The sequence below is a fragment of the Vombatus ursinus genome, unplaced genomic scaffold (assembly GCF_900497805.2).
Source record: "Vombatus ursinus unplaced genomic scaffold, bare-nosed wombat genome assembly UNPS02009173.1, whole genome shotgun sequence".
NCBI lineage: Eukaryota > Metazoa > Chordata > Mammalia > Diprotodontia > Vombatidae > Vombatus > Vombatus ursinus.
Window position 1 is genome coordinate 9,397,807 of NW_020948951.1, and position 24,089 is coordinate 9,421,895.

The 24,089-nt window shown below is 48.8% G+C and overlaps 1 protein-coding gene across 8 annotated transcripts in view; it reads right to left on the reverse strand.

Moving 5' to 3' along the window:
* The window catches only part of NFIC (nuclear factor I C), a 133,494-nt gene that overhangs the window by 6,106 nt on the left and 103,299 nt on the right, over positions 1-24,089 (reverse strand). For 5 of the 8 annotated variants that reach the window (XM_027850948.1, XM_027850949.1, XM_027850947.1 and 2 more), the window contains exons 5-10: positions 22,866-22,989; positions 20,814-20,938; positions 14,861-14,986; positions 13,498-13,682; positions 12,522-12,681; positions 9,916-10,001 (exon numbers count right to left, since the gene is read on the reverse strand). In XM_027850948.1, the coding sequence (XP_027706749.1) occupies positions 9,916-10,001; positions 12,522-12,681; positions 13,498-13,682; positions 14,861-14,986; positions 20,814-20,938; positions 22,866-22,989 (806 nt within the window). The remainder of the gene's footprint in view (positions 1-9,915; positions 10,002-12,521; positions 12,682-13,497; positions 13,683-14,860; positions 14,987-20,813; positions 20,939-22,865; positions 22,990-24,089) is intronic. The other 3 variants (XM_027850950.1, XM_027850951.1, XM_027850952.1) reach the window with 2 other exon arrangements.

Here is a 24,089-nt window from a genome sequence, read left to right on the forward strand (position 1 = left end):
TCACGAACATGTCAGCCTTGTAGCATAATTCAGTGTATTCTTGTGATACAAAGGATTATCCTAACAGCCGATTAGCACAAAGCATGGTATCATTGCAACTTTCTGGGCTAAAGCATTCTATGATCACGACATGCCCCTCCCTGTCCTAAGCCTCTCCGGGGCCAAATGGGACAAGTGGAGGGATTGTAATCCAGAGGTAGGCTAAGGCTGCCCAGCACGAGGGATCCCTACATCAGACACTCGGCGGTTTGTCCAGTCTCAGCGTTCCACTGGTCCCCAACTCCCTGCCCTGCTCCAGAGATTGTTTCGCCCTTGGGGTTCCCAGAGAGAGATACAACAGCTGCTGGAGAGGAGGGACCCCAGCGGAGGATGGGAGTGGGGGCCACAATTCGGACCTGATTCCTTTAAAAGCAACCTCTCGCCTCCCTCTACCTCTGGCCCTGGCCGCACAGTCAGATGGAAGGCAGCCATCCAGGAAGTCGGGCGACCAATCAGGTCTGCTGGAGAAGCAAGCCTGCTTCTGGGTCCCGCCCCTCAGTTTGTTGCTAGGGTAGGGGGGCAAGGCTTGGGGGGTGGGGTGTATGGGGAGCGGAGAGCCTCAAAGCCTAGTTTCCAGTTTTAACAAGGGGTGGACCCCTGAGTCAACTGAGGAACAGAAATTCGAGCCCTCCTCTCAGCTCCTACATTGCGGGTCCCCCCCGCCCCCACCGAAAGCAATCTTGCTCCCTCCAACCAGCCTTTACCTAGAGAATCAGCTCAGCCATTGATCCTCCCGCACTATTGTTCCCTGAGCCTGGTTCTCCGGCCCCTCCCCCACCCCAAGTTCAAGTTCATCTTGCCATTACCTCATGTCTGGTTTCCGTTGGCAACCAGACAGGCTTTAGGTGTGACCCTCCCTCCTCTTGTGAGCAGTTCCTTAGCCTTTGATGCCTGGTCCTCTTCCTTCCTTCCTCCTCTCCCGCTCCTGCCCCTTCTCTCTCTTCCTGGGATCTCTGGGGCGGGTGTCCCTTCCCTTCCAGCGTCCCCTTCCCCACCCCACCTTCAAATGACAAGGGCTCTCCCTCCTCTTCCTCAACATCTCCCAGGAGAGAACAGGGTCTTGTAGCTTCCCTCCTGAGGAGCCCTGCCCAGAGCTGCATACCGAAGAGGAAGCAGCGTGTGTGGCCGGCACTGGGGAGGGATCCCAGGATAGGAGTCACAACCCCGAATTAACACCAAGAGCTGACTTTTATTAAGGTTGTGGAATGCTGGACAAACTACTTTGGTCCTCACAACCCAGTGAGCTAGACAGTGTAGGTATTATTATCCTCATATTACAGGGGACAAACCTGAAGATCAGAGAGGTCGAGATGAGCTGTGTCTGAGGCGGAATTTGAACCGAGGTCTCACCAGCCTTTGAGAAGAGCACTCTTACCACTACTACACTGGCCTTTTCATTATAATCCCAACTCCTCTAATGACCCACTGGGTGACCTTGGACGAGTCCCTTCCCTTTTCTAGGTCTCATTTCTGTACGTGTGAAATGAAGAGGGTAGACAAGATGATCTCTAGGGGCCCTTCCAGCTCAGACATTTAACGGTTCAAAGTCCTTTTGGGAGCTGACATTTTAGGGACTTAGCACTTCAGGTGAGTAAGCCACTGGAGCCTAAACCCAGGCCAGAGAGAAGGAAGGGTGGTTACCTGGACCTGGGTGGAGTAGCTCTCCTGTCCGGCCCTTTATCAAAGGAAGAAGCAGCAGCAGTGCCCTCTACTCCTCCTATGGCCCAAGGACTGGTTCTTCGGGCTCCTTGGGAAACCTTCAAGACTGAGATGGGTACAGTCCATTCCTACTGTCACTAACACACAGTGGGCACTGTTTTTGGAGGCTCATATTCTCCAGAAAGTTTTTTTCTGACCACATACTTTTCTCCAGATTCCTTATTATGTATCTCACTCTTTAGTACCTAATTATTACTCTGTTTCCTTTTGTTTTATCATTGTTTCATTAGGGTGTGTGTTTAGACTGTAAACCCCTAAGGCCTGAGACAGTGTCTCCTTCCTGGTCCTACTTCCCCAGAGCTGAGTGCTCAGTCAATATTTGTTGACTGGCACCATGAAGGCATCTGCATAGCAACTTGTTTTTCTACCTTGAGCATTTGAGTGAAATCAATTATGGGGAAGGGGTGGTTCCCCCCAGCTAGTGGCCTGGAAGCTCCTGAGGGCCTGCCCATCATCCAAGGCACCCTCTTCCCATAACACTTGCTAAAATGGTCCTTAGGACATAGGATGCCAGAGGTGGGAGAGACTTTAGGACAAAGAATGTCAGGGCTGGAAGGGGCCTTAGAACATAGAATGTTACAAAGAGAAGAGATTATTATCATCATCTAAGGCTTCAATCGTTGGGTGATACTGACTATAAAGAAATCATTCTATCCCTGTAACTTCTTTTATTTCCACTTCCATTACAGACTATATTGTGTCTCCACTGGAGACCTCTTTGAAGGCCATTATTTGGTTTTTATGACTATCAGCAATCCCTAAAATCCTCATGGGAAAAAAAGGTTTGAAAAATAACACAATGCAATCTAATGACAGAAAAAAACAAAGCTGAGATTTCGCAATCTGTATGGAATTTAGCCAGCAGGGCTCATATCTTGGGCAGTCTCCCTCCCATCTTTACACTTCTGCAGGATCTGTCCCTGGTCTGAAATGCATTCCCTTTCCCACATGCACCTCTCAGAATCCTTAGCTTCCTTCAAGGCTTAGCTCAGCTGCCACCTCCTACAAGAAGCCTTTCCAAATCCCCTCAAGTTGTTGGTTCTGTCTCCTCAGATGACTTTCCATTTACTTCTCTAGGTAGATGTTGTGTTCTCCCCTTTCCCTTCCTCAGTATAGTATAATGGAAGTTCCTTAAGGGTAAAGACTGTTTTCAATTGTGTCTTTGTATTTCCTGACACAGCATCTTGAACACAACAGGTGCCTAATCAACGTTCATTTAGTTGAATTGAAAGTAAAAGTTTCAGAACAGACAATGTCAGAATTGGAATGGATCTTAAGAACATAAGAGCATCAGACATCAGAGGACCCAGAACAGTGAATGTCAGAGCTGGAAGGGAATTAAGTGATCCTTTAATCCAATCCCCTTGATTTTACATTTGGAAAAACTGAAGCCAAGACATGGGAAGTGATTTGCCAAAGATGAGCAATGAACAACGAAACTGGGTCTAAAGACAGTTCTGAACCCAGGGCTCCGTCTGTTGCCTTGTGGTGATCTCCTTTTCCTTTTAAGACAGCCCATGAAATACATGAGAATCTGGTTTCCCTTGGATATGTATTTGGTGGTGGGGATGGCAGGAAGGGGACACACCACAGACCATTAGGAATGGCTCTGGGTCCTACACCCTGCTATGTTCTATACACGGCCCAAGCCTGCACTATCTACCCTAGGGAAGCCTGGGCACCTGAACCCTCAAAGATTTAGTGGTCCACAACCTGAATCTTCAAGGATTCACTGTGGGACCATAACCTTAGCCACACCCTGGGGGAAGAGAAGTAGAGACCCCAACACCTGTAAGGGTTTATAGGTCTAAGGACACTTATGTGAGCAAGGTGGCTTATTCAGTTATTTTGACCAATGGAAAAACTTAAAGAGACATGGTGTAAATGCCTGGGTTGACCAAGAAAGTATCATCTGGACCGAGTTGGAGCTGTCTTCCTTTTTCCTTTTTATTATTTTTCTAAAACAATTAGGGCATTTCCAGCCTCTGGCTGTAGAGGGCAGGAAGCTGGGTGCCTGGAGTTCTAGGAGACAGGGAGGCAGCCCACAGCCACATCCAAGGGGAGTCCAGGTGGTGGCGGGGAGAGACACAGTAAACACAATTCCACAGACTCACATACAGACACACAAACACCTTCCCCCACCTAGGCACAGACATACACACTATAAGCACACACACAGTAACACTCAGGTATCCTCCATCCTTAAAAAAATTCTACAATCATCCTCTTGGTGACCATCTGCTCCCACGGGTCCAATTATCTTCTCTATCCAGATGATTCCCAGCCCTAGAGGTCTAGCCCTGGTTTTCCTTCTGATTGCCTTTCCAGGTGCTCAGGTATACGTTCTTGGTCACTCACACTCCCCGACCCCCCACACATAGCCACTCAATGGCCAAGCCTTGTTGATTCTACGTCCACCCCATCTGATTCTGCTCCCTTCACTCCACTGACACCACAACCACCCTAGTTCAAGTTCTCACCACCTTTCCCCAAGACTATTGCAATGGTTTCCTAATCAGTCTTCCTGACTAAATGGCCTCCCTTTGCCAAATCAGTATTACAAAAATGCAGGTCTCACCATGTCACTCCCTTCCTCAATCAATTCCTGTGGCTCCCTATTACCCCAGGATCAAATGCAAACTCCTATATTTGCCATTTAAAAGCCTTCACAATCTGCCCCCAGACTTCCTTTCCAAGCTTACTACATATTACTCTCCTTCATGCACTCCACAGTTCAGCCAAACTGGTTGCCTCCCACATGACAGACATGCCATCTCTCATCACCATGTGTTTACACAGGCTGTCCCCCAAGGCCTAGAATGCACTCCTTCCTCACCTCAGCTTTGTAGCATCCTCAGTTCCTTTCAGAGGTCAGCTCAAATACCATCTCCTACATGAGGCCTTTTCCTGATCCCTCCAGGAGCTAATACCTCTCCCCCAATTATCTTCTATTTATATTGTCTATATTTATGTGTACACATTGTTTCCCACAGTAGACTGTAAGCTCCTTAAGCACAGGGATTATTAATTTTTGTCTTTGTACAGCTAGTGTCTAACACAGTGCCTGGCACATAGTAGCTCTTAATAAATGTTTACTGATTAACTGAAGGGATCATACATCCCCTACTACCAGGTTCTGAGACAGCCTGTCTCACAATAAGATAGGGTACACTAAACATTTATTAAGTACCTAGTAGGTACCAAGAACTGTGCTAAGTGCTGAGGATACAAATAAAAAGGACGTCCCTGCCCTCGAGGAGCTTACAATCAGATGGAGGAAGACAATACACAAAAGGAAGCTGAAGGGGAGAGGCGTCAGAGTTCTATTTATGAGGATGTTTTCCTTGTATCAAGCCTGTGCACGTGCTATTAGAAAAACAGCAAGGTATATGCTATTCAAACTGAGTTCAAATTCAGCCTCCGACTTTTACTGGTTATGTGACCCTGAGCAAATCAGTTACTCTGTGCCTCAGTTTCCTCATCTGTAAGGTGGGAATAATAATAGTTCCTATCTCCCAAGGTGGTTGTGAGAATAAAATGAAATATTTGTAAGGTACTTTGTCAATCAAAGTACTATATTAACACAGTTGAAGACAGACCTTATTTTGGTCTTGAAATTCCCTAGAACTTTGGCTTTTAAGTCTCCTTTTCTCTCCTGCCTGCTATCCTCTTTCCCTCCCCCCTCCCTCCCAAGCCCCTTTATTGGGGCATTAGAACTGAAGTCTTTCTTAGCCCTAGACAGTGGCACCCCCTGTTTATGTGTGATAAAAAGGGGCAAGGCCAATCTTTGAGGACCAGAGAGAGGGAGATTCACAAATACAGGCTCAGGATCAACCCTGAGGGTCATTTCTGTCCCTTATGATCATCTAGAGAATGGAGACGGTTTTACCCCAACCAGGCTGAGTCAGCTCAGCACAGGGAATCATGAGTATTGGGGGAAATGGTATGACTTAGACATCACAGAATGGGCCCTGGGAGGGCCTCTGGAGAACAACTGCATTTCCCTCAATTTCAAGATGAGGAACGCTGGGGACCCCAAAGAAAGAGACTAGAGCAAGGCCACATAGCAGTTGAAGAGGATGGAGAGAAGACAGAGAGACTCCAGCTTAAATGTCTCAATAAATGCTATTGACTATTACTGGATATTCTCTGTGGCTCAGTGGATGTATATTCCCTCTCCTCTCTTTGTCCTCCCCTCCACCAGCCCTGGAAGCCCATGGAAACATTCTGTTTTTCTCTCCCCTCTTTGAGAAGCAACATGGCATCGTAGAGAACTGGCCGTGATGTGACTCATACTCACTGTGTGGTCCTGGGCCAGTCACTAAGTATTGGTAAGAGGGAGTTTCCCCACCCAATGAAATCACTGGTTCATTCCCTGCCCCTATCCCTGAGCCTCATCCAGTTGCCCTTCTTGCTTAGTTTGCAAAACTCCACTTTCCTAGACCACTGAGGCAGCAGAATCACCTACCCAGTGGGTGTCGGGCTCAATCCTCTCCACAGGTGTCTGTTATTTGGGGAGCGGGGGTGGGGGAGGGGTCAGTTTTTTGGAACAAAACAATTGAGTCACTATAGCCAATTGAGGGAGGGTTTTTGATTGCCCACTTGACCCTTTCAATGGCAAGAAGAAGCCCCAGTCTCTGTTGGGGAACAGGCCAGCTTGGTGCAATTCATTCTGTCATTTCTGGGGAGAGGGCAGAGAGTGGGAGCTGTATCTGTGGTGGGGGAAGAAGTTTGAGAAAAGAAAGCTCACAGGGCTTCCTGTGGGTGCGTAAGGCTACGGCCCCTTCATAAACACGTGTGCAGAAAGCTCCAGGGAAGTCCTCGTGGCAGCAAAGAAACCCAACATCATACTTCTCTTAAGGCAGGCTCTGATCCCTCTGGAGACCCAGGTAGTCAGGTGTAGACAGCTACTGCCTCTGAAGCTGGTAAGCTGGCTCTCACCCCTTGGCACTGCCCCCCTATCTCCTTGATTCTGATTTCCCCATTAGAACTATTGCAGATGGGCTGTGTCTGGTTTCTGGCACACTGGGCTTTGGGAACCCCCATGGGCTGGCCCAAAGCTATTGTTAATGGAGTTCCTTTGAGGATTTTGGGGGAGGGCCTAAACTGGAAGATACAAAAGCCATTTTGCCCAGATGTTGGGAGCTGGTAGGGAAAGCTGGTCATCTCACCTCATGTCCCCGATGAGCCAAGAAATGTAAAACTGGGGTCCCACTAGCTGCTAGATGGCTGGCCCCTTGTCCCTATGGCATTTACAAAAGCAGAGATCTGTCAACTTTTGTAAAAGGGGAGCTGAGCTCAGTTTTAGAATCTGGGCTTCTCCCTTTGGGGACCTGGGGTTTTGGGGGTAGGCTCAGTGTCTCTAGTCCAAAAACATCTCTCTAGGACAGAGGTGGGGAACTTGTGACCTCAAGGCCACGTGTGGCCCTTTAGGTCCTCGGGTGCAGCCTTTTGACTGAGTCCAAGTTTTACAAAACAAATCCTTTTATTAAGGGGATTTGTTCTGTGAAGTTTGGATTCAGTTAAAGGGTTGCACTTGAGGACCTAGAGGGCTACATATGGTCTTGAGACTGCAGGTTCCCCACTCCTGCTCCAGGAGCTCCTAACCCTTTGTATATATAAACCCCTACACAAATGTCCTGGTGCCTTAACCCTTTCCACCACCCCCTACTCATATCCACCAGGGTGTGGATAAACAAATCATCTCACCTCACTCGTTAATAAATGTACCGTCATCCTTGCCCTCTGAAGTCTTTGCCCAACATATGCGAGTTCCCAGACCTTACTCATAGACGGTTTGAGTCTTAGAACATAGAGTGCCAGAGCTAAGACAGTCCTTTGAACACAGAATATCAGAGCTAGGAGGAACTTCAGAGGACAGAATGTCGGCCCTTGGAGGGACCTTAGAACATAAAATGCTGAAGCTGAAAATGACCTTGGGATATAGAATATCAGCACTGGAAGTCACTTTAGAACCCAGAATGTCAGAGCTGGGACAGACTTCAGAGCACAGATTGTCAGCACTGCAAGTGTAGTAACCTTTGCCCTGAGAATGCCTTTAGAACATAGAACCTAATAAAACCCCAAATTTCTGTAGCTCTTTATGACATAGGCAGTACAAGCATTACTGTCCCCATTTTCCAGATAAGGAAGCTGAGGCTCAGGGAAGTGAGTGATTTGCCCCCATTCTCACAGCTAGTAAGGGCTAGGATCAGGATTCAGGAATCCCTCTCCTGACTACAAGAGCGACACTCTTCCTATTACATTGTGCTGGAGCTGGAACACAGCAAAATATATTAGAATATACCACATCGAATGTCAAAGCTGGAAGGGACTTTCCATACCATCTGTTCCAACCTCCTAGGGCACTGAAGCCTAGAGATGTGAAAATGACTTACCCAAGGTCACACAGACCCCGAGGCAGCACCTGCTTCTCTCGTCTCTGACCCAGTGCTTTTTCCACTATTCCATCCTGCCCTCTCCACTCAAGAAAAGATCTTTGCTCCCCACCTCTCCATCCCATTTCCCCCTTCTCTGCTCCAGGCAAACACTCTAGCCTTTCTTATTCACCACCTGCACTCCTTTCTTCCCTTTTTCCTAGGATTTGAAGGTTCTACGAGTAATTTGCCATCCCTGTTGAAGGGGGAGACTGAGGCATGGTGTTCCTGAGCTACCAAAAACAAAACAAAACAAAACAAAACAAAACAAAACAAAACAAAACAAAACAAAACCAAACCAAACCCAAACACCAAGCCAAATCAGGCCTTTTCATTCCTGGCTGCCTCAGTTTTTAACAACCATTTTGTAACACAGTACTTTCCGTCCTATTCTTCAGGGGTCCCCCTTCCTGGTTATTGGTGGAGTGGAAGGCACATTGGGTCTGCAGTCTGAGGACAGCGTTCAAATTCTGACTCTTCGTACTTATTAAGTTGTATAATCTTGGACAAGTCACTTTCCTTTGCTGGGGACAAGCTTCTTTAGCTATTAAATCAGGAGGTTGGACTGAATGAGCTTTTGCTGGCCTTCTAGCTCTAAATTCCAGAGTCTTATGATCTGTCTTGTGGTCCCACATGCCCTACACAGATTTGCCCAACAGCTGGCTTTAGTTTGCCATTTGGGCAAGGTTTGGGATATGGGACTGAGAGCTGCCCCAGGCTGCTGCTGCTGCAACCCCGGACTCATTCCATCTTCCTCTTCATGCCTCAGGCAGCTGTGAGGTGAGGGACACCCACAGTTTGGCTGAGTGAGGTTGGGTTGGCCCAGGATCCTTCCTCTGGGTAATAATAATATTAATAATAATATAATGATAGCTAATATTGCTATAGTGCATGAAGGCTTACGAAGAACTTTCTTCACAATAACCCTGTGAGGTAGGCATCGAGAGTGGTCCTCTTTCCATTTCATTGGTGAGGAAACTGAGGCTCAGATGTGACTCACCCATGGTAATACAGCTTGGAAGGGTTGAGACCAGGATTCAAACCCAGACCTTCTGACTCAAGTCCAGTGTTTTTCCTATTCCCTTCTGTTGCCTCTAGGTACTAGATGGACAAGGGCTCTCCAGACTAGAAGGTGGTGGTCTCTGCCTACAGACTCCTCCCTTCCTGACACACCAGCATATTCACCTCTCAAATGCAGTCATTGCCCCCCCAAGCCTGGATGGAGGTGGGCAGAGTTCTTAGAAAGAGCTGGGTATTCCAGTCCCTGTCAGGGTGGCACACTCACCCCAGAGCTGACCGTATGGGGGGGTAATAAATAATATCGACGATGATAATGATGAAAATAAAATTTATGTTCCTATTGGCCCCTACGGCTTCCTAAGCTCTGTGCTAGCTTGCAGTGGAAATAGTTTTGCCCTTTTTCACAAGGAGGAAACTTAGACTCTATGGTTGTCTTTCTCCAGCTCACCCCACAGCTAGTGAGTGGCAGAGACCCCAATCTGACCCTTCCTGGCAATCAGGCTAGCCCCCTGTCTACGTCTGGCCAGCTGTTCCCCCAACCTCCAAGAGCCCAGAGAGACCTGGAACATAGAAACTGGATAGTGGGTGGCTGAGGAGCCCCAAAGGGGAGACAAAAGGGAGCTGACCCGCATTTTCCACCCCAGACCAGGTCCTCCACTCCCCTGCTCCCAGCTCCCTCCCAGGCCCTCTCAGCTCTTACCTGTGCCTGATAAATCCCCCCTGGATCCCTTGGTCCTAATCCCACAAAGGGACGGTTTGCAGGGGGCGTGCTGGGCGCAGAGTAGGCTGCGGGAAGGAGAGAGACCAAGAGCCCATTAGTGGGGGGGTGAGGCTGGGAGCCCCTCTCAAGGCCATTCAAGCCCAGCGCTCTCTCTCTCCTGCTGCTGGGGAGTCAGCTGTCCTCCCCCAGCAGTGCCTAGGATCTCAATCTCACCAGGCTCAGAGTCTAAATTTGGACGATTTTATCTGGTGGCACAGTGAAATTTCAGGCTTTGACACACAACTTTGCCAAAGGGATACCGCCCCCACACCCAAAAAAGCCTTCAACATGTTCCCAGGACGTGTGTGTTATGGGGGGGGGGAATAAAAGGGGAGGGGGGGAAATCACCTTGCACAGTGCCACCACGTGGGGTATGCTGGTGTAGCAATCATTTCTCTCTATCCCCCCATCCATCTAAGGGACCTCCTGGGTCAGTGAATGAGAACAGGGAGAGGATAAAAATTTCATAATTCATAACTACTTGTGAATTATTCAGCTGCTTCCCTTGCCCACCCATCTCCCTTACCCCTCCCCTTCTGATGCCTGGACCTGCATCCCTCTCCGGGCTCTATGAATAATTGAGTACATTTTATTTATTAATTTTCCTCTATGCAAGTGCATAGGGATGGGTGTGTGTTTGCATCCACACATATATTTTAATATAGGCGATTAAATTTCATCGGTGAGTAAATAATTCACTCCCGGACGCTGCCTGGGGAAGCCAGCCTCAGACAGGCTGGGACCAGGGGTTGGTGGGACAGATTGTGGGGGTCAAGGTATTGGAAGGGGAAGTCTGAGAGCCGGGGGCGGGGCAAGGGAGAGAGCTTTCACCCAGGCTTTTGTTAAGTTTGAGCAGAGTCAGGATGGGGCTCTGTTAGGAAGAGTAAGAGGCAGCATGGCAAAGTGGAAAGAATGCTGTTTTGGGGGGCAGGAGACCTAGGGTCTTGCCCCTCTTCTGCCATTAGATCACGGTATCATTTTCGGCAAGCCACGCCCCCTCTCTGGGCCTCAGTTTCTTCTTTTGTATAGTAGAGTGAACTAGAAAGTCTCTAAGCTCCAGCTCTCCAATTCTGTGTTCTAAGGCCTACAGCTCTCCCTCCCAGTGCTAATGTTCTGTCCTAAGGTCCCTCTCAGTTCTGTGTTCTGAGTCCTCTGCCAGCTCTGACATTCAGTGGTCCTTTCCAACGCCAAGATTCTCTGTCAGTTTCTGCCCATGTCTAAGGGGGAGACAGCACTGGACTGGGAGTCAGGAAACCTGGGCTCGAGTTCTGGTTCTGGCTCAAAAATTCAAGAGGCCATGTCTGCTTCTGTGTGCTCTACAGAATCCATACTAGATTTCATTTATCCACTTCCACAGAGACCCCAAGAGGGAAAATGAAGGTTTCTTTCCTTTGTCCCAAGGGTTAGGGGAGTGATGAGAAGCCAGGAGACAAGGGAAGCTTCCCAGGGGATTGGTTACAAGGCAATAGATGCTCAACATTCTGCTGTGTCACGGGTGTGTGTGTGTGTGTGTGTGTGTGTGTGTGTGTGTGTGTGTGTGTGAGGGGCACAGTTCACTTGGAGCTGGCTGACCTTTCATTTCATTAGTTCTTGATTGAGAGTGTGACAGGAAGCCCCCAGGGGAGTTTGGGGGAGTGGGATGGAGTCTGGGAAAGGGGGTTGGACACAGAAAGTAAAGAGGGGGATGGAGGTCCTGTGTGGAGGTAAGGTGACCAGATGGTCCTAAATATGAAGCCTGGGGAGGGGTATGGGGTTGATTAGTGGATTCAGAGCTGGAAGGGACCAGAGAATGCAGAACATGAGACACAGCACAATGAATATGGAAAAGACTTTAGGATATAAAACATAGACGGTCAGAGCTGGAAGGGAACACAAAACATAGAACATGAGCCGGGAAGACCTTAGAACACAGAACATAGAATGAAAGAGACAGAACAGAGGCCATCCAATGGAGAACTGGAAGGGTCCTGAGTAACCGCCTAGTCCAAACCCTTGATTTTACAGGTGAAGAGAACTGAGGCCCAGAGAAGGGAAGCCAAGTTTGCTCACGTGTGTTCCACAAAGGCGTGTACACACAATGCATGTTGGTGGCAGAGTGAGGACCAGAACCCCGGCTCCTTGATGCCCAGGCAGCACTGTCCCTCACACCACAGGCAGCCTCCTCTGGCCTCACCTTTCCCTCTCAGAGATGCCAGGATGCCCTCTTCCCTGCTTACCTCAGCCCTTGGTGTTGTGGGGAAAGGAGGGGGATCAATTGCAGTGGTGTTTGTGACGGAGACGCCCAGCACCAATGGGGCTGAGACCCACCAAGCTCATCCTGCCTGAGTGCCTGGCCATTGGAATGGGCCTATGCACCAGCTGCCTTCCGCACCTTGCCTCTGCCGGCTGCTACCTGGGGCCCTCAAGATACTGAGAGCCCCCGGGTATGATTGTGACTAGGGGCAGAGGGATGGGGAAGGAGGGCTGAGCTGTCAGGGAGAAGGGAGGGGTGCCCGGCTGCGCTGCGCTGCCCACCCCGCCCCGGGCACCGCTTCCCTCACGCTTACTGGGTGAAGTCGGCGATGTGGTTCCTCCCTCGGAAGTTGTGGTGGTAGATTTGGTGTCAGGGGAGATAGCCAGCCGGGGCATGCCTGGGGGCGGTGGTGGTGCCAGCATCTGGGTGGAAAGGTAGTGACTGGGCATTTTGACTTGACCACTTCCATTTAACTGGGGGGAACAGAGAGACAAAGTGGTTAGGGGGGAAGGCAGGGGAGCCCGGGGGGAAGGGCGGCAGGAGTCACACGGGCCTTGGCCCGCCTCCCCCCCAGGTGCCCAGGGCTGTCCCCCTCCACCTCCTGCTGCTGGCACTGACCATCCCAGGCATTGCCCTCGTTTGGTGTCTGTAGGCGTATTCAGTCCTGTGCCCTCGCTTCACTGCCTGCCTGAGTGTCCTAGGCCCTGAGTTCTCTTTGGGAGGTGCCCAGGGCCAGTGGGGACAGTGGCAGGGCAGGGAACTCGGGCATTATGAGTTTAGTGGGTCTCAGGAGGAATTCCCTCTCAACGTCACAGAGACACTGCTTTGTGGGGTGTTTTCACAAGGCATAAAAAACTGAGGGCAGGGCTGAGGGGTTCAGGGGCAACAAGAACAACTAGTGGGCAGTTCTCTCTCTTTCCTCAAACTATGGCTACGAACACAGCATTCACATTTCTCTCTGGCACTCGATGCTCACAACCTGATTCCTGAATGAACCTCACAACAGCCCTATGAGGTAGGCAAGCAGGCCATTATCATTATCCACATGGTACAGAAGAGATAGCTGACTTTCAGAGATGTTAAGTGACTTGTCCAATGTCACACAATCAGTGTCAGAATGGGGACTGACTTAACCCAGGCCTTCCACTCTTTAGACCAGTGCTTTTCCTGCTGTACCATGCTGGGGGGCCCCTAGAAGGCAGCTCCTCCAAACAGCCCCTCACTTCCTCTCTTCCTTCATGCCTTCTCAATTCCTCCCTCCCCACCACTCTCACCCCTCTGGTCCTTACCGGTCCTGGCTGCTGATTGGATGGGTCACAGGCCAAGGAGACGAGATCTTTGAGGGGGTCCTGGGGGTTGAGATGAGGCGGGTATCGGATGGCAGTGTGGGGAAAGTAGGTGGAGGCCGTCTGGGGTATAATGGAGGTGGTTGGGAAATGCAGCGTGGAGGAGGGGTGAGGGCTCCGGGCGATACCTGCAGAGAGAGGGATGGGCCCTCAGTGCTGGCTCCTGGGAGGCACCAGTCAACCTTTCTACCACAGACTTACAGTATCTCAGACTTGGAAAAGACCTCCGCTGTCTTCTAATCCATCCCCACTCTGAAGTAGGAACTTCCTCTATCAAGGCCTGGACAGGGAGTCACTCGGCCTCTGCTTAAATGTTTCCAGCTATGGGGAGGTCACTCACTGTCTCTCAAGACAGCCCCTTCCATTGCTGGGCAGCTTGGACTGCTAGAGAGTTCTTTCTTTATACTGAACAGAATTTGGCTTTGGTGGAACTGCTACCCACCTGGTCCTAATTCTGCCCTCTGAGGTCAAGCAGGGTGAAAATAACCCCATATATCAGATGTGTCATGTGTGGTGTGGGCCTTGGGGACAAAGTAGAATATCTGGGGCTTCTGTGAGCTCCAGAACACTGGACAGGATGAGTCCTAGGATGCAGAACTGGAAAGGACCCGAGAGGGCACCCACTACAAGTCCTTCACTTGACAAATGAGGCCACCGAGGCCCAGGTAAATGACTGCTCAAGTCTCGCACACACACTCATATGAGTGGTAAGTGACAAAACCAGAATCTGAATACAGGTCCTTGGACTCCAGAGAGAACACTCTTTCTACCACATTCCACTGCCTCTACTGAGACATGGGTCTGATTTGCAGGACTGGGGAGAGGTGGAATGGGCAGAGACAGAAGAGATCCCAACCTCTTCTTTTGACATACGGAGAAATTTCTACCTTAGAGAGGGCAATTGACTTGTCCCCAGCCACTCCTGGTGAGTGGACTAGAGTCCAGTTCTGAGCTCACTCCCCAGTCTGGCTTAGACTGAAGCCTGTGAAGCTGTAATAGAAGGGATCTGAGTCAGATGACAAGAAGGGCTGCCCTCATGACCCATGAAGGAGTAGAAACCCAGGGACTTGTTGGAGGTTCCCTAGGAATGGCTTGAGCACCACCATGCCTGAGGAAGAAAGCGGGAGAAGATGACCTTTTTAGGATCAGAGGCCCTGGCTAATTCTGGGGAGGGGAGCAGCTGGAGCTTCGTCTTTGTTTCAGTTACTTTTGGTGGAATTTTTAAGGTTATCTAAATACGCCATTAGTCTTCAGAGCCGGAGGCTTCCACAGGCCCAAGCTATGGCCCCAGGGTGCACCTTCTTACCACTGTGCACAGCGATGACAGGCCGGTGATGTTGGGTGTAGCTGGAGAGGCGGGGTGAGTCCTGAGGCGATGGGCTATTGAAGGGGGACTTGTCCATCTCGGTCTTCTTCACTGTGGGTGAGATTCCTGTGAAGAGGAAGCAGAGATCATCACTTCAATGACTATGGATTTGAGGAGTGAGGCATCTGGAGATATCTGCGGGAGGAGCTGGGGCTCTTGGCTTCTGTCCTGGGGAGCTGGGCTTTGAGGCTCTGCCTACCTGCCTGCTTTCATCCATCTTGCCTTTCACAAGCATTATGTGCGAGGTAGTGCAGCAATGTGGACAAGGGTTGGCCTTGGTATAACGGAAGTCCTGGCCTCAAGTTCTGCCCCAACACATACTAGCTGTGTGGCCACGTACAAATCGCTTAGTGTCTCAATGCCCCCAGACAACTCTGTGACACTCTACAGTACAGATGTGTGCTAAGACACACCCATTCCACCCCGGGAATTTCTCACCAGTGAGATCCCAGGGACACAGCACCCCCCAAACAAACAAACAAACAAACAAACCATGCTAGGCACTCTAGGTGTGCTGAAAGTACAAACACAAAATGAAAATCCAGTCCCTGTCCTTGAGGAGTGGGAGGTGGGGAGGAGAAACAATATCTAATTAGATAAATACAATCTAATTTGAGGAGAAAGTGACAGACAAGGCCTGGACCCAAGAAGGGCTTCTGCAGGAAGTGGCACCTGACATGGGACCTAGGAGAAGCTAAGGATTCCAAGAGGCAGTGAGGAGCAAGGAGCAGTGAATGAGCAGTGAATTCTTGGCTGTGGTTTCATTCTCCGTGGCCAGAGGAGAGGCCTCTGCCAGGGCCCAGATGATGCTGTCATCATTTACAATCATTAGATTATAAGCTCCTTGAGGGCAGGGACTGCCTTTTGCCTCTTTTTGAAGTGCCTGGCACATAGCAGGTGTTTAATGAAGGTTTATTGATTGATTGATGTTGGACTAGATGATCTCTAAGGCCCCTTCCAGCTCCAAAATCTGAGCTTTAGGATTCTTCTAGTTGTCCTTACAGAGCTCACCAGGCTGAGTTCTGCTACATACTAGCTATAGGACTTCATCTCTCAGTTTCCCCATCTATAAAGTAGGCACTAATACTATTTGCCCAGACTGATGTGATGCAGACTGATTAGGGTATACAGGATATTAACAGCTATAACAGTCATCATTATCATAATGATAGCTCATCCCGGCTTTCACCCTCTCCCTAATCTTTCCTTCACTACTTCAGCTAAACCAGGGCTTTCCCCCCAAGCAGAATCCTGGGATGGTAGGGAGGAGGCAGGGACGAGGAAAGAGAGTGAGAGCACTGGGTGGATGGGGGAGGGGAGAACATCCTGCAATAGTTCTATGGCTGCCATCATTGCTACGGGCAGGCTCCTAGGGCCATGTGGCGCTAAGGTAATGAGGTTAGAACTCACTCAGACACACACTTACAAGGATTTCCTAGAACATCTTGTTCAGGGATTGAAATAGCTATGCTTTAGTGGCTCAGGACCAGCCCCTGGGGCTGGGATGTTGGCTCTCTGCCCTTGCCTCGAAACTTATCCTCTGGACTGTGAGCATTAGGAGGAGGGGGTGGAGAAGGGCTGGGGTTCTGTGGGACCCAAACATGACTTTGGCAGTGTGTATGTAGGGGGGAAATGATCTTTTCATTCTACTTAATCAACAAATAATCAGCAAGTATTGATTCAGCACCTCCTATGTTGGAGGCACATTTGGAAATGGAATGGGGAAATTAAGGTCCAAGCAGTGTGGTGCAGGAGACAGAACAATGAATCTGGGCTTAAACCCCACCCTTCCCACTTGTGGGATGTCACTCAATCTCCCTGGGTCTCAATTTCCTCATCTAGAAGAAAAAGGGACTAGACTAGAAGCCCTCAAAGGTCCTTTTCAGCTATAAGTCTATGAATGGAATAATAATAATAATAATTGTTCATGTTTTTATAACTAAGATTTGTGAAACACTTTCTTTACATAAACTATCTCATTTGAGCCTCATGACAATCCTATAAAAAGTGGTTATTATTATCCATGCTTTATAGATAAGGAACCTGTGGCTCAGAGGGGTTGCGATTTGCCGAGCATTGTCAGTTAATAAAGCAGGATTTAGGCAGTCTGGCGCAGGATTTGAACCCAGATATTCTTGACTACAATATTTATCTACTACGCTAACCTACCTCTCTATGAACAAAGAGGTAAAAACCATAGCCTGCTAGAACTGGAATTCTCCTTAGACATGTCAGAGCTAGAAAGGGCCTTCAAGATCATCTAGTTTATCTTTTCTAATTTCCTAATTTTACAGATGGGGAAACTAAGCTCTGAGAGGGGAAGTTTAGTGGTAAACCCACTCTTGCCCAAAATAATCCAGCTAATCAATGTGGGAGCAGGGATTAGAATCCAAACCTCTCATCCAGGAGACTTTCTACTACATTGGAATCCTAGACTCAGTATCAATTTCCCTTGTATGCTTGGGGTGGGGAGGGGACAGTCAGGGAAAAAAATAATAAAAAAGATTCAAAGGGAAGAGCCTGGGGAGGGAAGGAGTTGGGGGGAGGGGGAGCTGGACAGATAAACGCCTAGGCCTGAAATCTTCCCAGGGGAGCAAGGAAATCACAAGCTAGAGACAAGCAATCACATGAGGGGGGAGGGGGAAGTATCACTTTAATTAACTTAAGCCCCCTCCTCCCCCCTTCTTAATGAACAGCTAGTTGGGGCTGTCTAGACAGGAAGGCTGAAAAGCATACCAGAAAGCAATCCAGCCACAATCATCTCAGACGCTCCAGAGGGAGCTGCTTCAGCTAGGACGGGAGCTAAGGTTACCGGTCCCTGGGGCTGGGCCGGCTGGAGAAGAGGAGGATGGATGGGATTTCTATTCCCTCTGCCCGATGGTGACAAATTATTATAGCGCTAAGCTTGGAAGAGACCAGGTTTAAAAGTACGGCAGCATCCGCTCCAGTCAAAGGAAGTCAGAGTGCTCTATTCCTGGAGTATTTGTTTCACCCTCTGTGAAACACCAGGTTCAAATTTTAAGGATTGGGGAAACAGATTTAGAGGTAGAAGGGCCTGCAGAGGGCATCGAACATGACCCTTCATTTTACAGACGAGGAAAACGAGGCTCAGAGAGATGATGTGATTTTCCCAAGGTCTTGACCCAAGATCACCCAAATCTAGGTCCTCCAACCAAACGTACCAAACTCTTTACACTACGTCACAGTGACCCGGCTTTCCCAACATCTCCGATAGGCACGCTCACTAAAGATTCCTCTGTCCCATTTTCAGAAGACACAGAACTAGGAGGGATGCTGATGCCAAAGATGGCAGGATCAAGACCCTAAAACATTTCTCTGGAGGGTATGGCATTCTGGGCTGAAACTGACAAAGTGAAATTGAATAGAGATAAATAGAAGATCCTAATGTGGTCTGGAGGAAAGAACATAAGAGTTGGGGTTGTTTGCAAGTTGCCTATACTATTGGACTTGGAAGTGAGCACCTCCAGGACAGGAATTTTGGGGTTGGGTGTTTTTTTTGCCTCACTTTGTATCCCCAGATCTTACTACAGTGCCTGGCACATAGTATGGACTTGATGAATGCTAGCTGATTTAATGACTGAGTCTGAAGACTTTCCAGTCCTGGCTCCATTACTTACAGCCTGTGGGATCTTGGACAAATCAATTAACCCTTCTGGGACTTAGTTTCCTCATCAGAAAAATAAGGGAGTTGTCCGAGACATCCTTTAACGGACCTTTCAGCTCTGAATCTAAGAATCTACTTTATTTAAAAAAAAAAATGCAACTTCACAAGTACAGGATATATCTGGCTTAACCAGTAGTTCATGTAAACAGCCAGGGGTTTGTTTGACCACAAGCTTAATCTGGGCCAACCGCGCTAATGAGATCCGTGTCTTCATCTATGGAACCCTATTGCCCTTCTCTCACCTGCAGTCACCCCCAGCCCCTAACTAGAGGTGTGGGTATCACAACTTAGGAAGACCGTTGAAAACTGGATAATGTCCAGAGAACGGTGACCAGGATGGGGAGGGGATTAAACACCAGCAAATATAAGCAGACACAAAGATCAGTTGGAGGGACCATGAATGTTTATCCTGGAAAAGAAAAGCCTTGGGGGAGATATGATCACTCTCTACAAATAACTGAAGGGCTATCATGGGAAAGAGGGAAAAGATTTATTCTGCTTGGCAAACGACAGTTAGAACTAGGGGGAGGGAGGATTAGAAGGAATCAGATTTCAGTTCTCAAACTGATGGAGAAAATATTAATAATAATGCAGATTAAACTTAAAAGTGAAAAAAAAAAGATTTCAGTTTCAGGTTAGGTGATTTGTCCAAGGTCACACAACATAATTAAGAACTTGTCAGCTATGAGAGTTGTCCAACAATGGCACCAGCTGCCTGAGGAGGTGATGAACTTGTTTCCTGGGGATGAGGGGATGTCCTCACCAAAGCAGATCCCTAGGGTCTGAGCTGGAAGGGAATGAAGAGGTCAACTCCCAGATTGGGGTGGGGAACCTTCAGCCTGCAGGCCACACTTGATGACCTAGAGGGCCGCATGTGACCTCCAGGCCGCAGGTTCCTCACCCCCATAGATGGTCGGATGTGTCATGGGCAGGGGAGATTGGACAGGATGACCATTGTAGGAGGACTATTGATATAAAAGGCTACCAAAGACCCCAGAGGCAATTCTGGGAAATCCAAAGGAACAGCAAAGGACCCCTGGAGGAAGACCACTGGGAGATGAAAAGTCAGTGAGACCCCTAGGAATGGGACACTACAGAGATGAGATGTTACAGGAAGAGATGTCAAAGATGACGCTGTGGGGGGACTACTGAGATGACAGAAGGCCTGAGTGGAAAGATCCTACAGATATACAGAATGGTACCTGCAGAGATGAGGACATAGAGAAATGGGACTTCTGAGATGGGGAAACTATAGAAGCAGCTGAAGGCCCAAGTGGAGAGACCCCGCAGAGACACACAGAGACAGGATCTCAGAGACAAGTGTTAAAGACAGAGCCTTACAGACACTGGTGCAATCTGAAATGGGAATTCAGAGATGGGGCATGCAGGGATAGGGTACCATGGAAATGGCATCATCCAGAGTTAGGAGCCTATAAATGCAGCTATGTGGGACCTACGGAAATTGAAAGGGAGGCAGAGAACGAGGCAGGACGGACTGAATTCAAGAAATATTTTAAAATTCTTATTATGTGAAAAAGGCACTGTGATAGGTTTCCCTCTGAGGATGATGCAAAGATGAAAATGAAATCAGTTTCTGCTGGCAAAGAGCGTGAAGGACAAAACATATTCAGAAAGATAAATATAAGGATGGAGAGGAAGAGAAAGGAAAGAAAACAGAGGAAGGGAGGGAAGAAGGGAGGGAGAAAGAGGGTCAGAGACTGAGACTGAGACAGAAAAAGAGAACATGGATTGTGGAGATCATGGAAAACTTCCCGGAGGAGTTGGCACCAGCAGAGAAGGAAGCTGGGGATTCGTGAAAGCGGAGGTGAGGAAGAGCCGCATTTCAGACTGGTGAGAAGGCACAACCGCAGAACTGAAAAAGGGAATGAGGGATGATTGTGGGGAGGGTAGGGGGGATGGGAGGGAGTAATTCAAGGCAAGACTAGGGGCGCACTTTCCTAACTCGGCCATAGGGGGACTCCAGTCTGTCTGGAAATGTATGCCTAAAACTACAATTCCCAGAAGCAACTCCCCTCCAAAACCCCGCCCCTAAAGACTTCAGCCGCGACTACCAATCCCAGGAGGCTCAGCGCGCCCTCCGGCCTCCTTCTAAACGGCGGCGCTGCGCTGCCTATCGGGATACGTAGTCCAGCCTGGCTGGGAAGCGCAAGAAGGCCCCGCTAGCCCGCGGTTCCCTGCCCCACGTACCCCCTTCCATGTCCTCCGTCCAGTTGCGGCTGCTACTCGTCGGGGAGTTGGGTGACGTGTAGTAATCTCCGCCGGGGCTCGTGTCCACGTCTTCCTCCAGGGAGCCTGATTTGTGTCGTTTGCTCCTACAGAGGAAAAAAAAAATTCAAAGTCCAGTTACCCCATGACCTGGGGGTGGGGGTGGAGTGGTGAGGCTAGTTTAATCGAACTCCGGACTTCCGGTTGTGACAGGGGCATCATGGGAACCCTGGAATGTTAGCCAAGGATGTCAGAGCTGGAGGAGGAAGGAGGGAACCCCAAGACTACTTCGATGAGGAAACAGAGGCCCAGAGAGGGGAAGGGCCTTGCCTCCCCCCCCCATTTTACATATGATGAAACAGGCTCAGGGAGGGGAAAAGATGGGTCTCCCCTACGTTTTATATTTGGGGAAATTATAGGCCCCAAAAGGGAAGAAAAGTGCCCTCTTCCATTTTACCTATGAGGAAACTGAGGCCAGGGAAGGGAAGGACTCGCCCAAGCCCACACAATGAGTCAGTAGTAAGAGGCGAGACCCCTGGGTTGTGCCCATGCTTTGGAAGGATCCGTTGGATTGTAGGTTTGGAGCTGGAAGAAACCTTAGAGACTATCTGATCCAACCCCTCATTTTACAGTTAGGGAAACTGAAGCCCAGAGGGGTCAAGTGACTTTTTGATGGTCACACAGGTTAAATAGTAAGTGGCAGAGCCAGGATTTTCGACAAGGACCTTTTACACCAAAAACGACATTATTTCCACTGCACCATTGGAAAAGAATGGTATATCCCTGGGGTTGGGGAATGCAATGGGGAGCCTGTTGATGCTCTGGGACACTCATACCATGCATGTGTTATGGTGTGGCTACAGGTTTGGGAGCCCACATAACCTTTCTGTAGGAGGAATGGGGGTACTGGGTGTGGGTTATCCTAGGTTTCAATTCTTTAAGAATCCAAAATTTTGTCATCATAGCCCTTCTGCAGGCCTTAGCAAGCAGTTTAATGAGTTTCTATGGTCAAAAGATATTAATTGCCTAGTGGTAATGAGGTTCTTTGTTCATGAAACTGGTCCTCATATAAGAGACACAGTCTGTGGCTGGGTCCATCCTCAAAGCCTTTCCAGCATGATAGGACCTGTCAGGGGACTTCATGCTTCACTGACATGGTCTTTGAGAGGTAGGTCCCATGTTGTTGTTTTTCCTTCATTCTCAAATGATGAGACACCAGAGGAGGGCATCAGTGGAAGAATAATAGCAATAAAAACAAGGTCTGTAATCACAGACCCTTGAAGTAATAATAACCCCTCACATCTGCACAGTACATAAATCACTTTCCCATCTATTCCTTTATTTGAACTACAGAACAGTCCCTTGAAGGAGGAAGGGCAGGAATTATACCCATTTTATAGATGAGTAAATTTGAGGCTCAGAAAGTGAATGGATTACCCAAAGTTACACATGTACTAAGTGGCAGAGTCAGTATTAACGAGGAAACTGAGGCCAGGGAAGGGAAGAGACTTGTCCGAGCCCAAGTCAGTATTAAAAAGTGATTCTCAATTTCTGGGCTCTTTACATGACATATAGTACACTGTAGAATTATGGAATGTCAGAGCTAGGAGGGACATGGTTGGAGACCATCTAGTCCAACCTCCTTATTTTACAAAGAAGGAAAATGAGGCTCAGGGAAGACACGTAGGAAGATAATGGCAGAGCTGGGACAATGATGATACCTATTTATATATGACTATATACTGATATATGATGGCTTATCATTTTATGTACATTATCTTGTTTTGATCTCTCAACAACCCTGTGAGATAGAGAGCATAGTATCATCGCCCTTTCACAGATGAGATGACTGTGACTCATAGTTGTTAAGTGACTTGTGTGGGGACCCAATTGCTAGTCAATGCAAAGCTGGGATTCAAACCCAGGTCTCTTGATCTGAAGTTGAGCACTGCCCCTGCTACCCCTTGCTGCCTTCTGTAGTCGAGGGTTTCTTCCTGGCTTCTCCCTGACAAAGTGCCTGGGGTGGGAACATACCCACTGGAGGAGGTGCTGGGCAGTGTTCTTCTCATGCCCGTGCTGGCAGGATTCAGGTCATAGGCCAGGTGCCCTTGTAACTCGCCCAGGGAGAAGTTCGGTCCCGTGCCTGTCACCACAGGTGCTGCAAAACCCAACAAAGAGAGGGGGTAGATGAAGTACTGGGGTGCAGGGGAGGAGCTTCCTGGGAAACAGGAGGCTGCAGGTAGTATTAACCCAATCTCACAAATAAGGAAATTGAGGTTTAAATGAGTCCCAAAATGAGATGGCAGGAGAGTTAGGAGTGGAATCATTAAATCTTTAGAGCTGGAAGGGATCTTTGAGATCATTTAGTCAAATCTCCCCATTTTACAGATAAGGAAACTGAAACTGAGAAAAGGGAAGTAATTTGCCAACAGTGCCACAGTAAATTATTAGGCAGGCCTGAACACCCAGGACTCCTACTCCCTAGAACAGTACCATCTCTATTCCTTGCTGTTGCCTCCCCATTGCCTACAGGAACATCCGTTTAGGAGATACAGTTGTTCTCTGAAAATATTTCTATTTTTAGTTTGGTAGACAGCAATTGTTGGAGTTAGACACTTTAGAGATGGACAGTGGGACAAGCAGACAGTTGCCATTGGGGAAGGGGAGAGGGAAGTGGCACTGGTCCCATTCAAAGCAGGACTACCCCCAATATGGGTAGGATTTGAAACAGGGAAGCCCTGGGGTGGGGGAAGAGGGGAAGCCTCCCAGTAATAGGAAGAGAAGACTAGCCAGAGGGAGCTTCCCAAGGCCAGGGCTGAGGGAAGCAGTTGACAGGAAAGACACAGCATGTTTGGGGAAGTGTCCAAGTGGGCAGAGCAGTGAATGCACTGACATGGGGAAGGAAGGATTTTTGTTGTCAGTGTAAGTTTTATTTTAGCTCAGCTGCTTAAGATGCTCCCTGGCCCTTGTGGGTGAGGCTGTGGCCCGAGGGGACCCAGATGTGCCTCGGATTCCATTCTCAGCAAAGGCTGAACTCACAGCTTAATGAAGGTGCAGTCTCCTCTCTTTGAACTTATCTGAGAGAGAATGAGAGCCGAGCAATGGAGCCTAGGAATAGACTAAGACCATTCCTACAGTGTGTGTCCTCTCCCACCATCCCCAGACTTTGTCTTCTGTCCCCTAGCTGAGCCTCCAACCCTCCACTGAACCCCTATCCCTCATCATGCCTGCCGTCCCTCTCACTGAACCCCTTTCCCT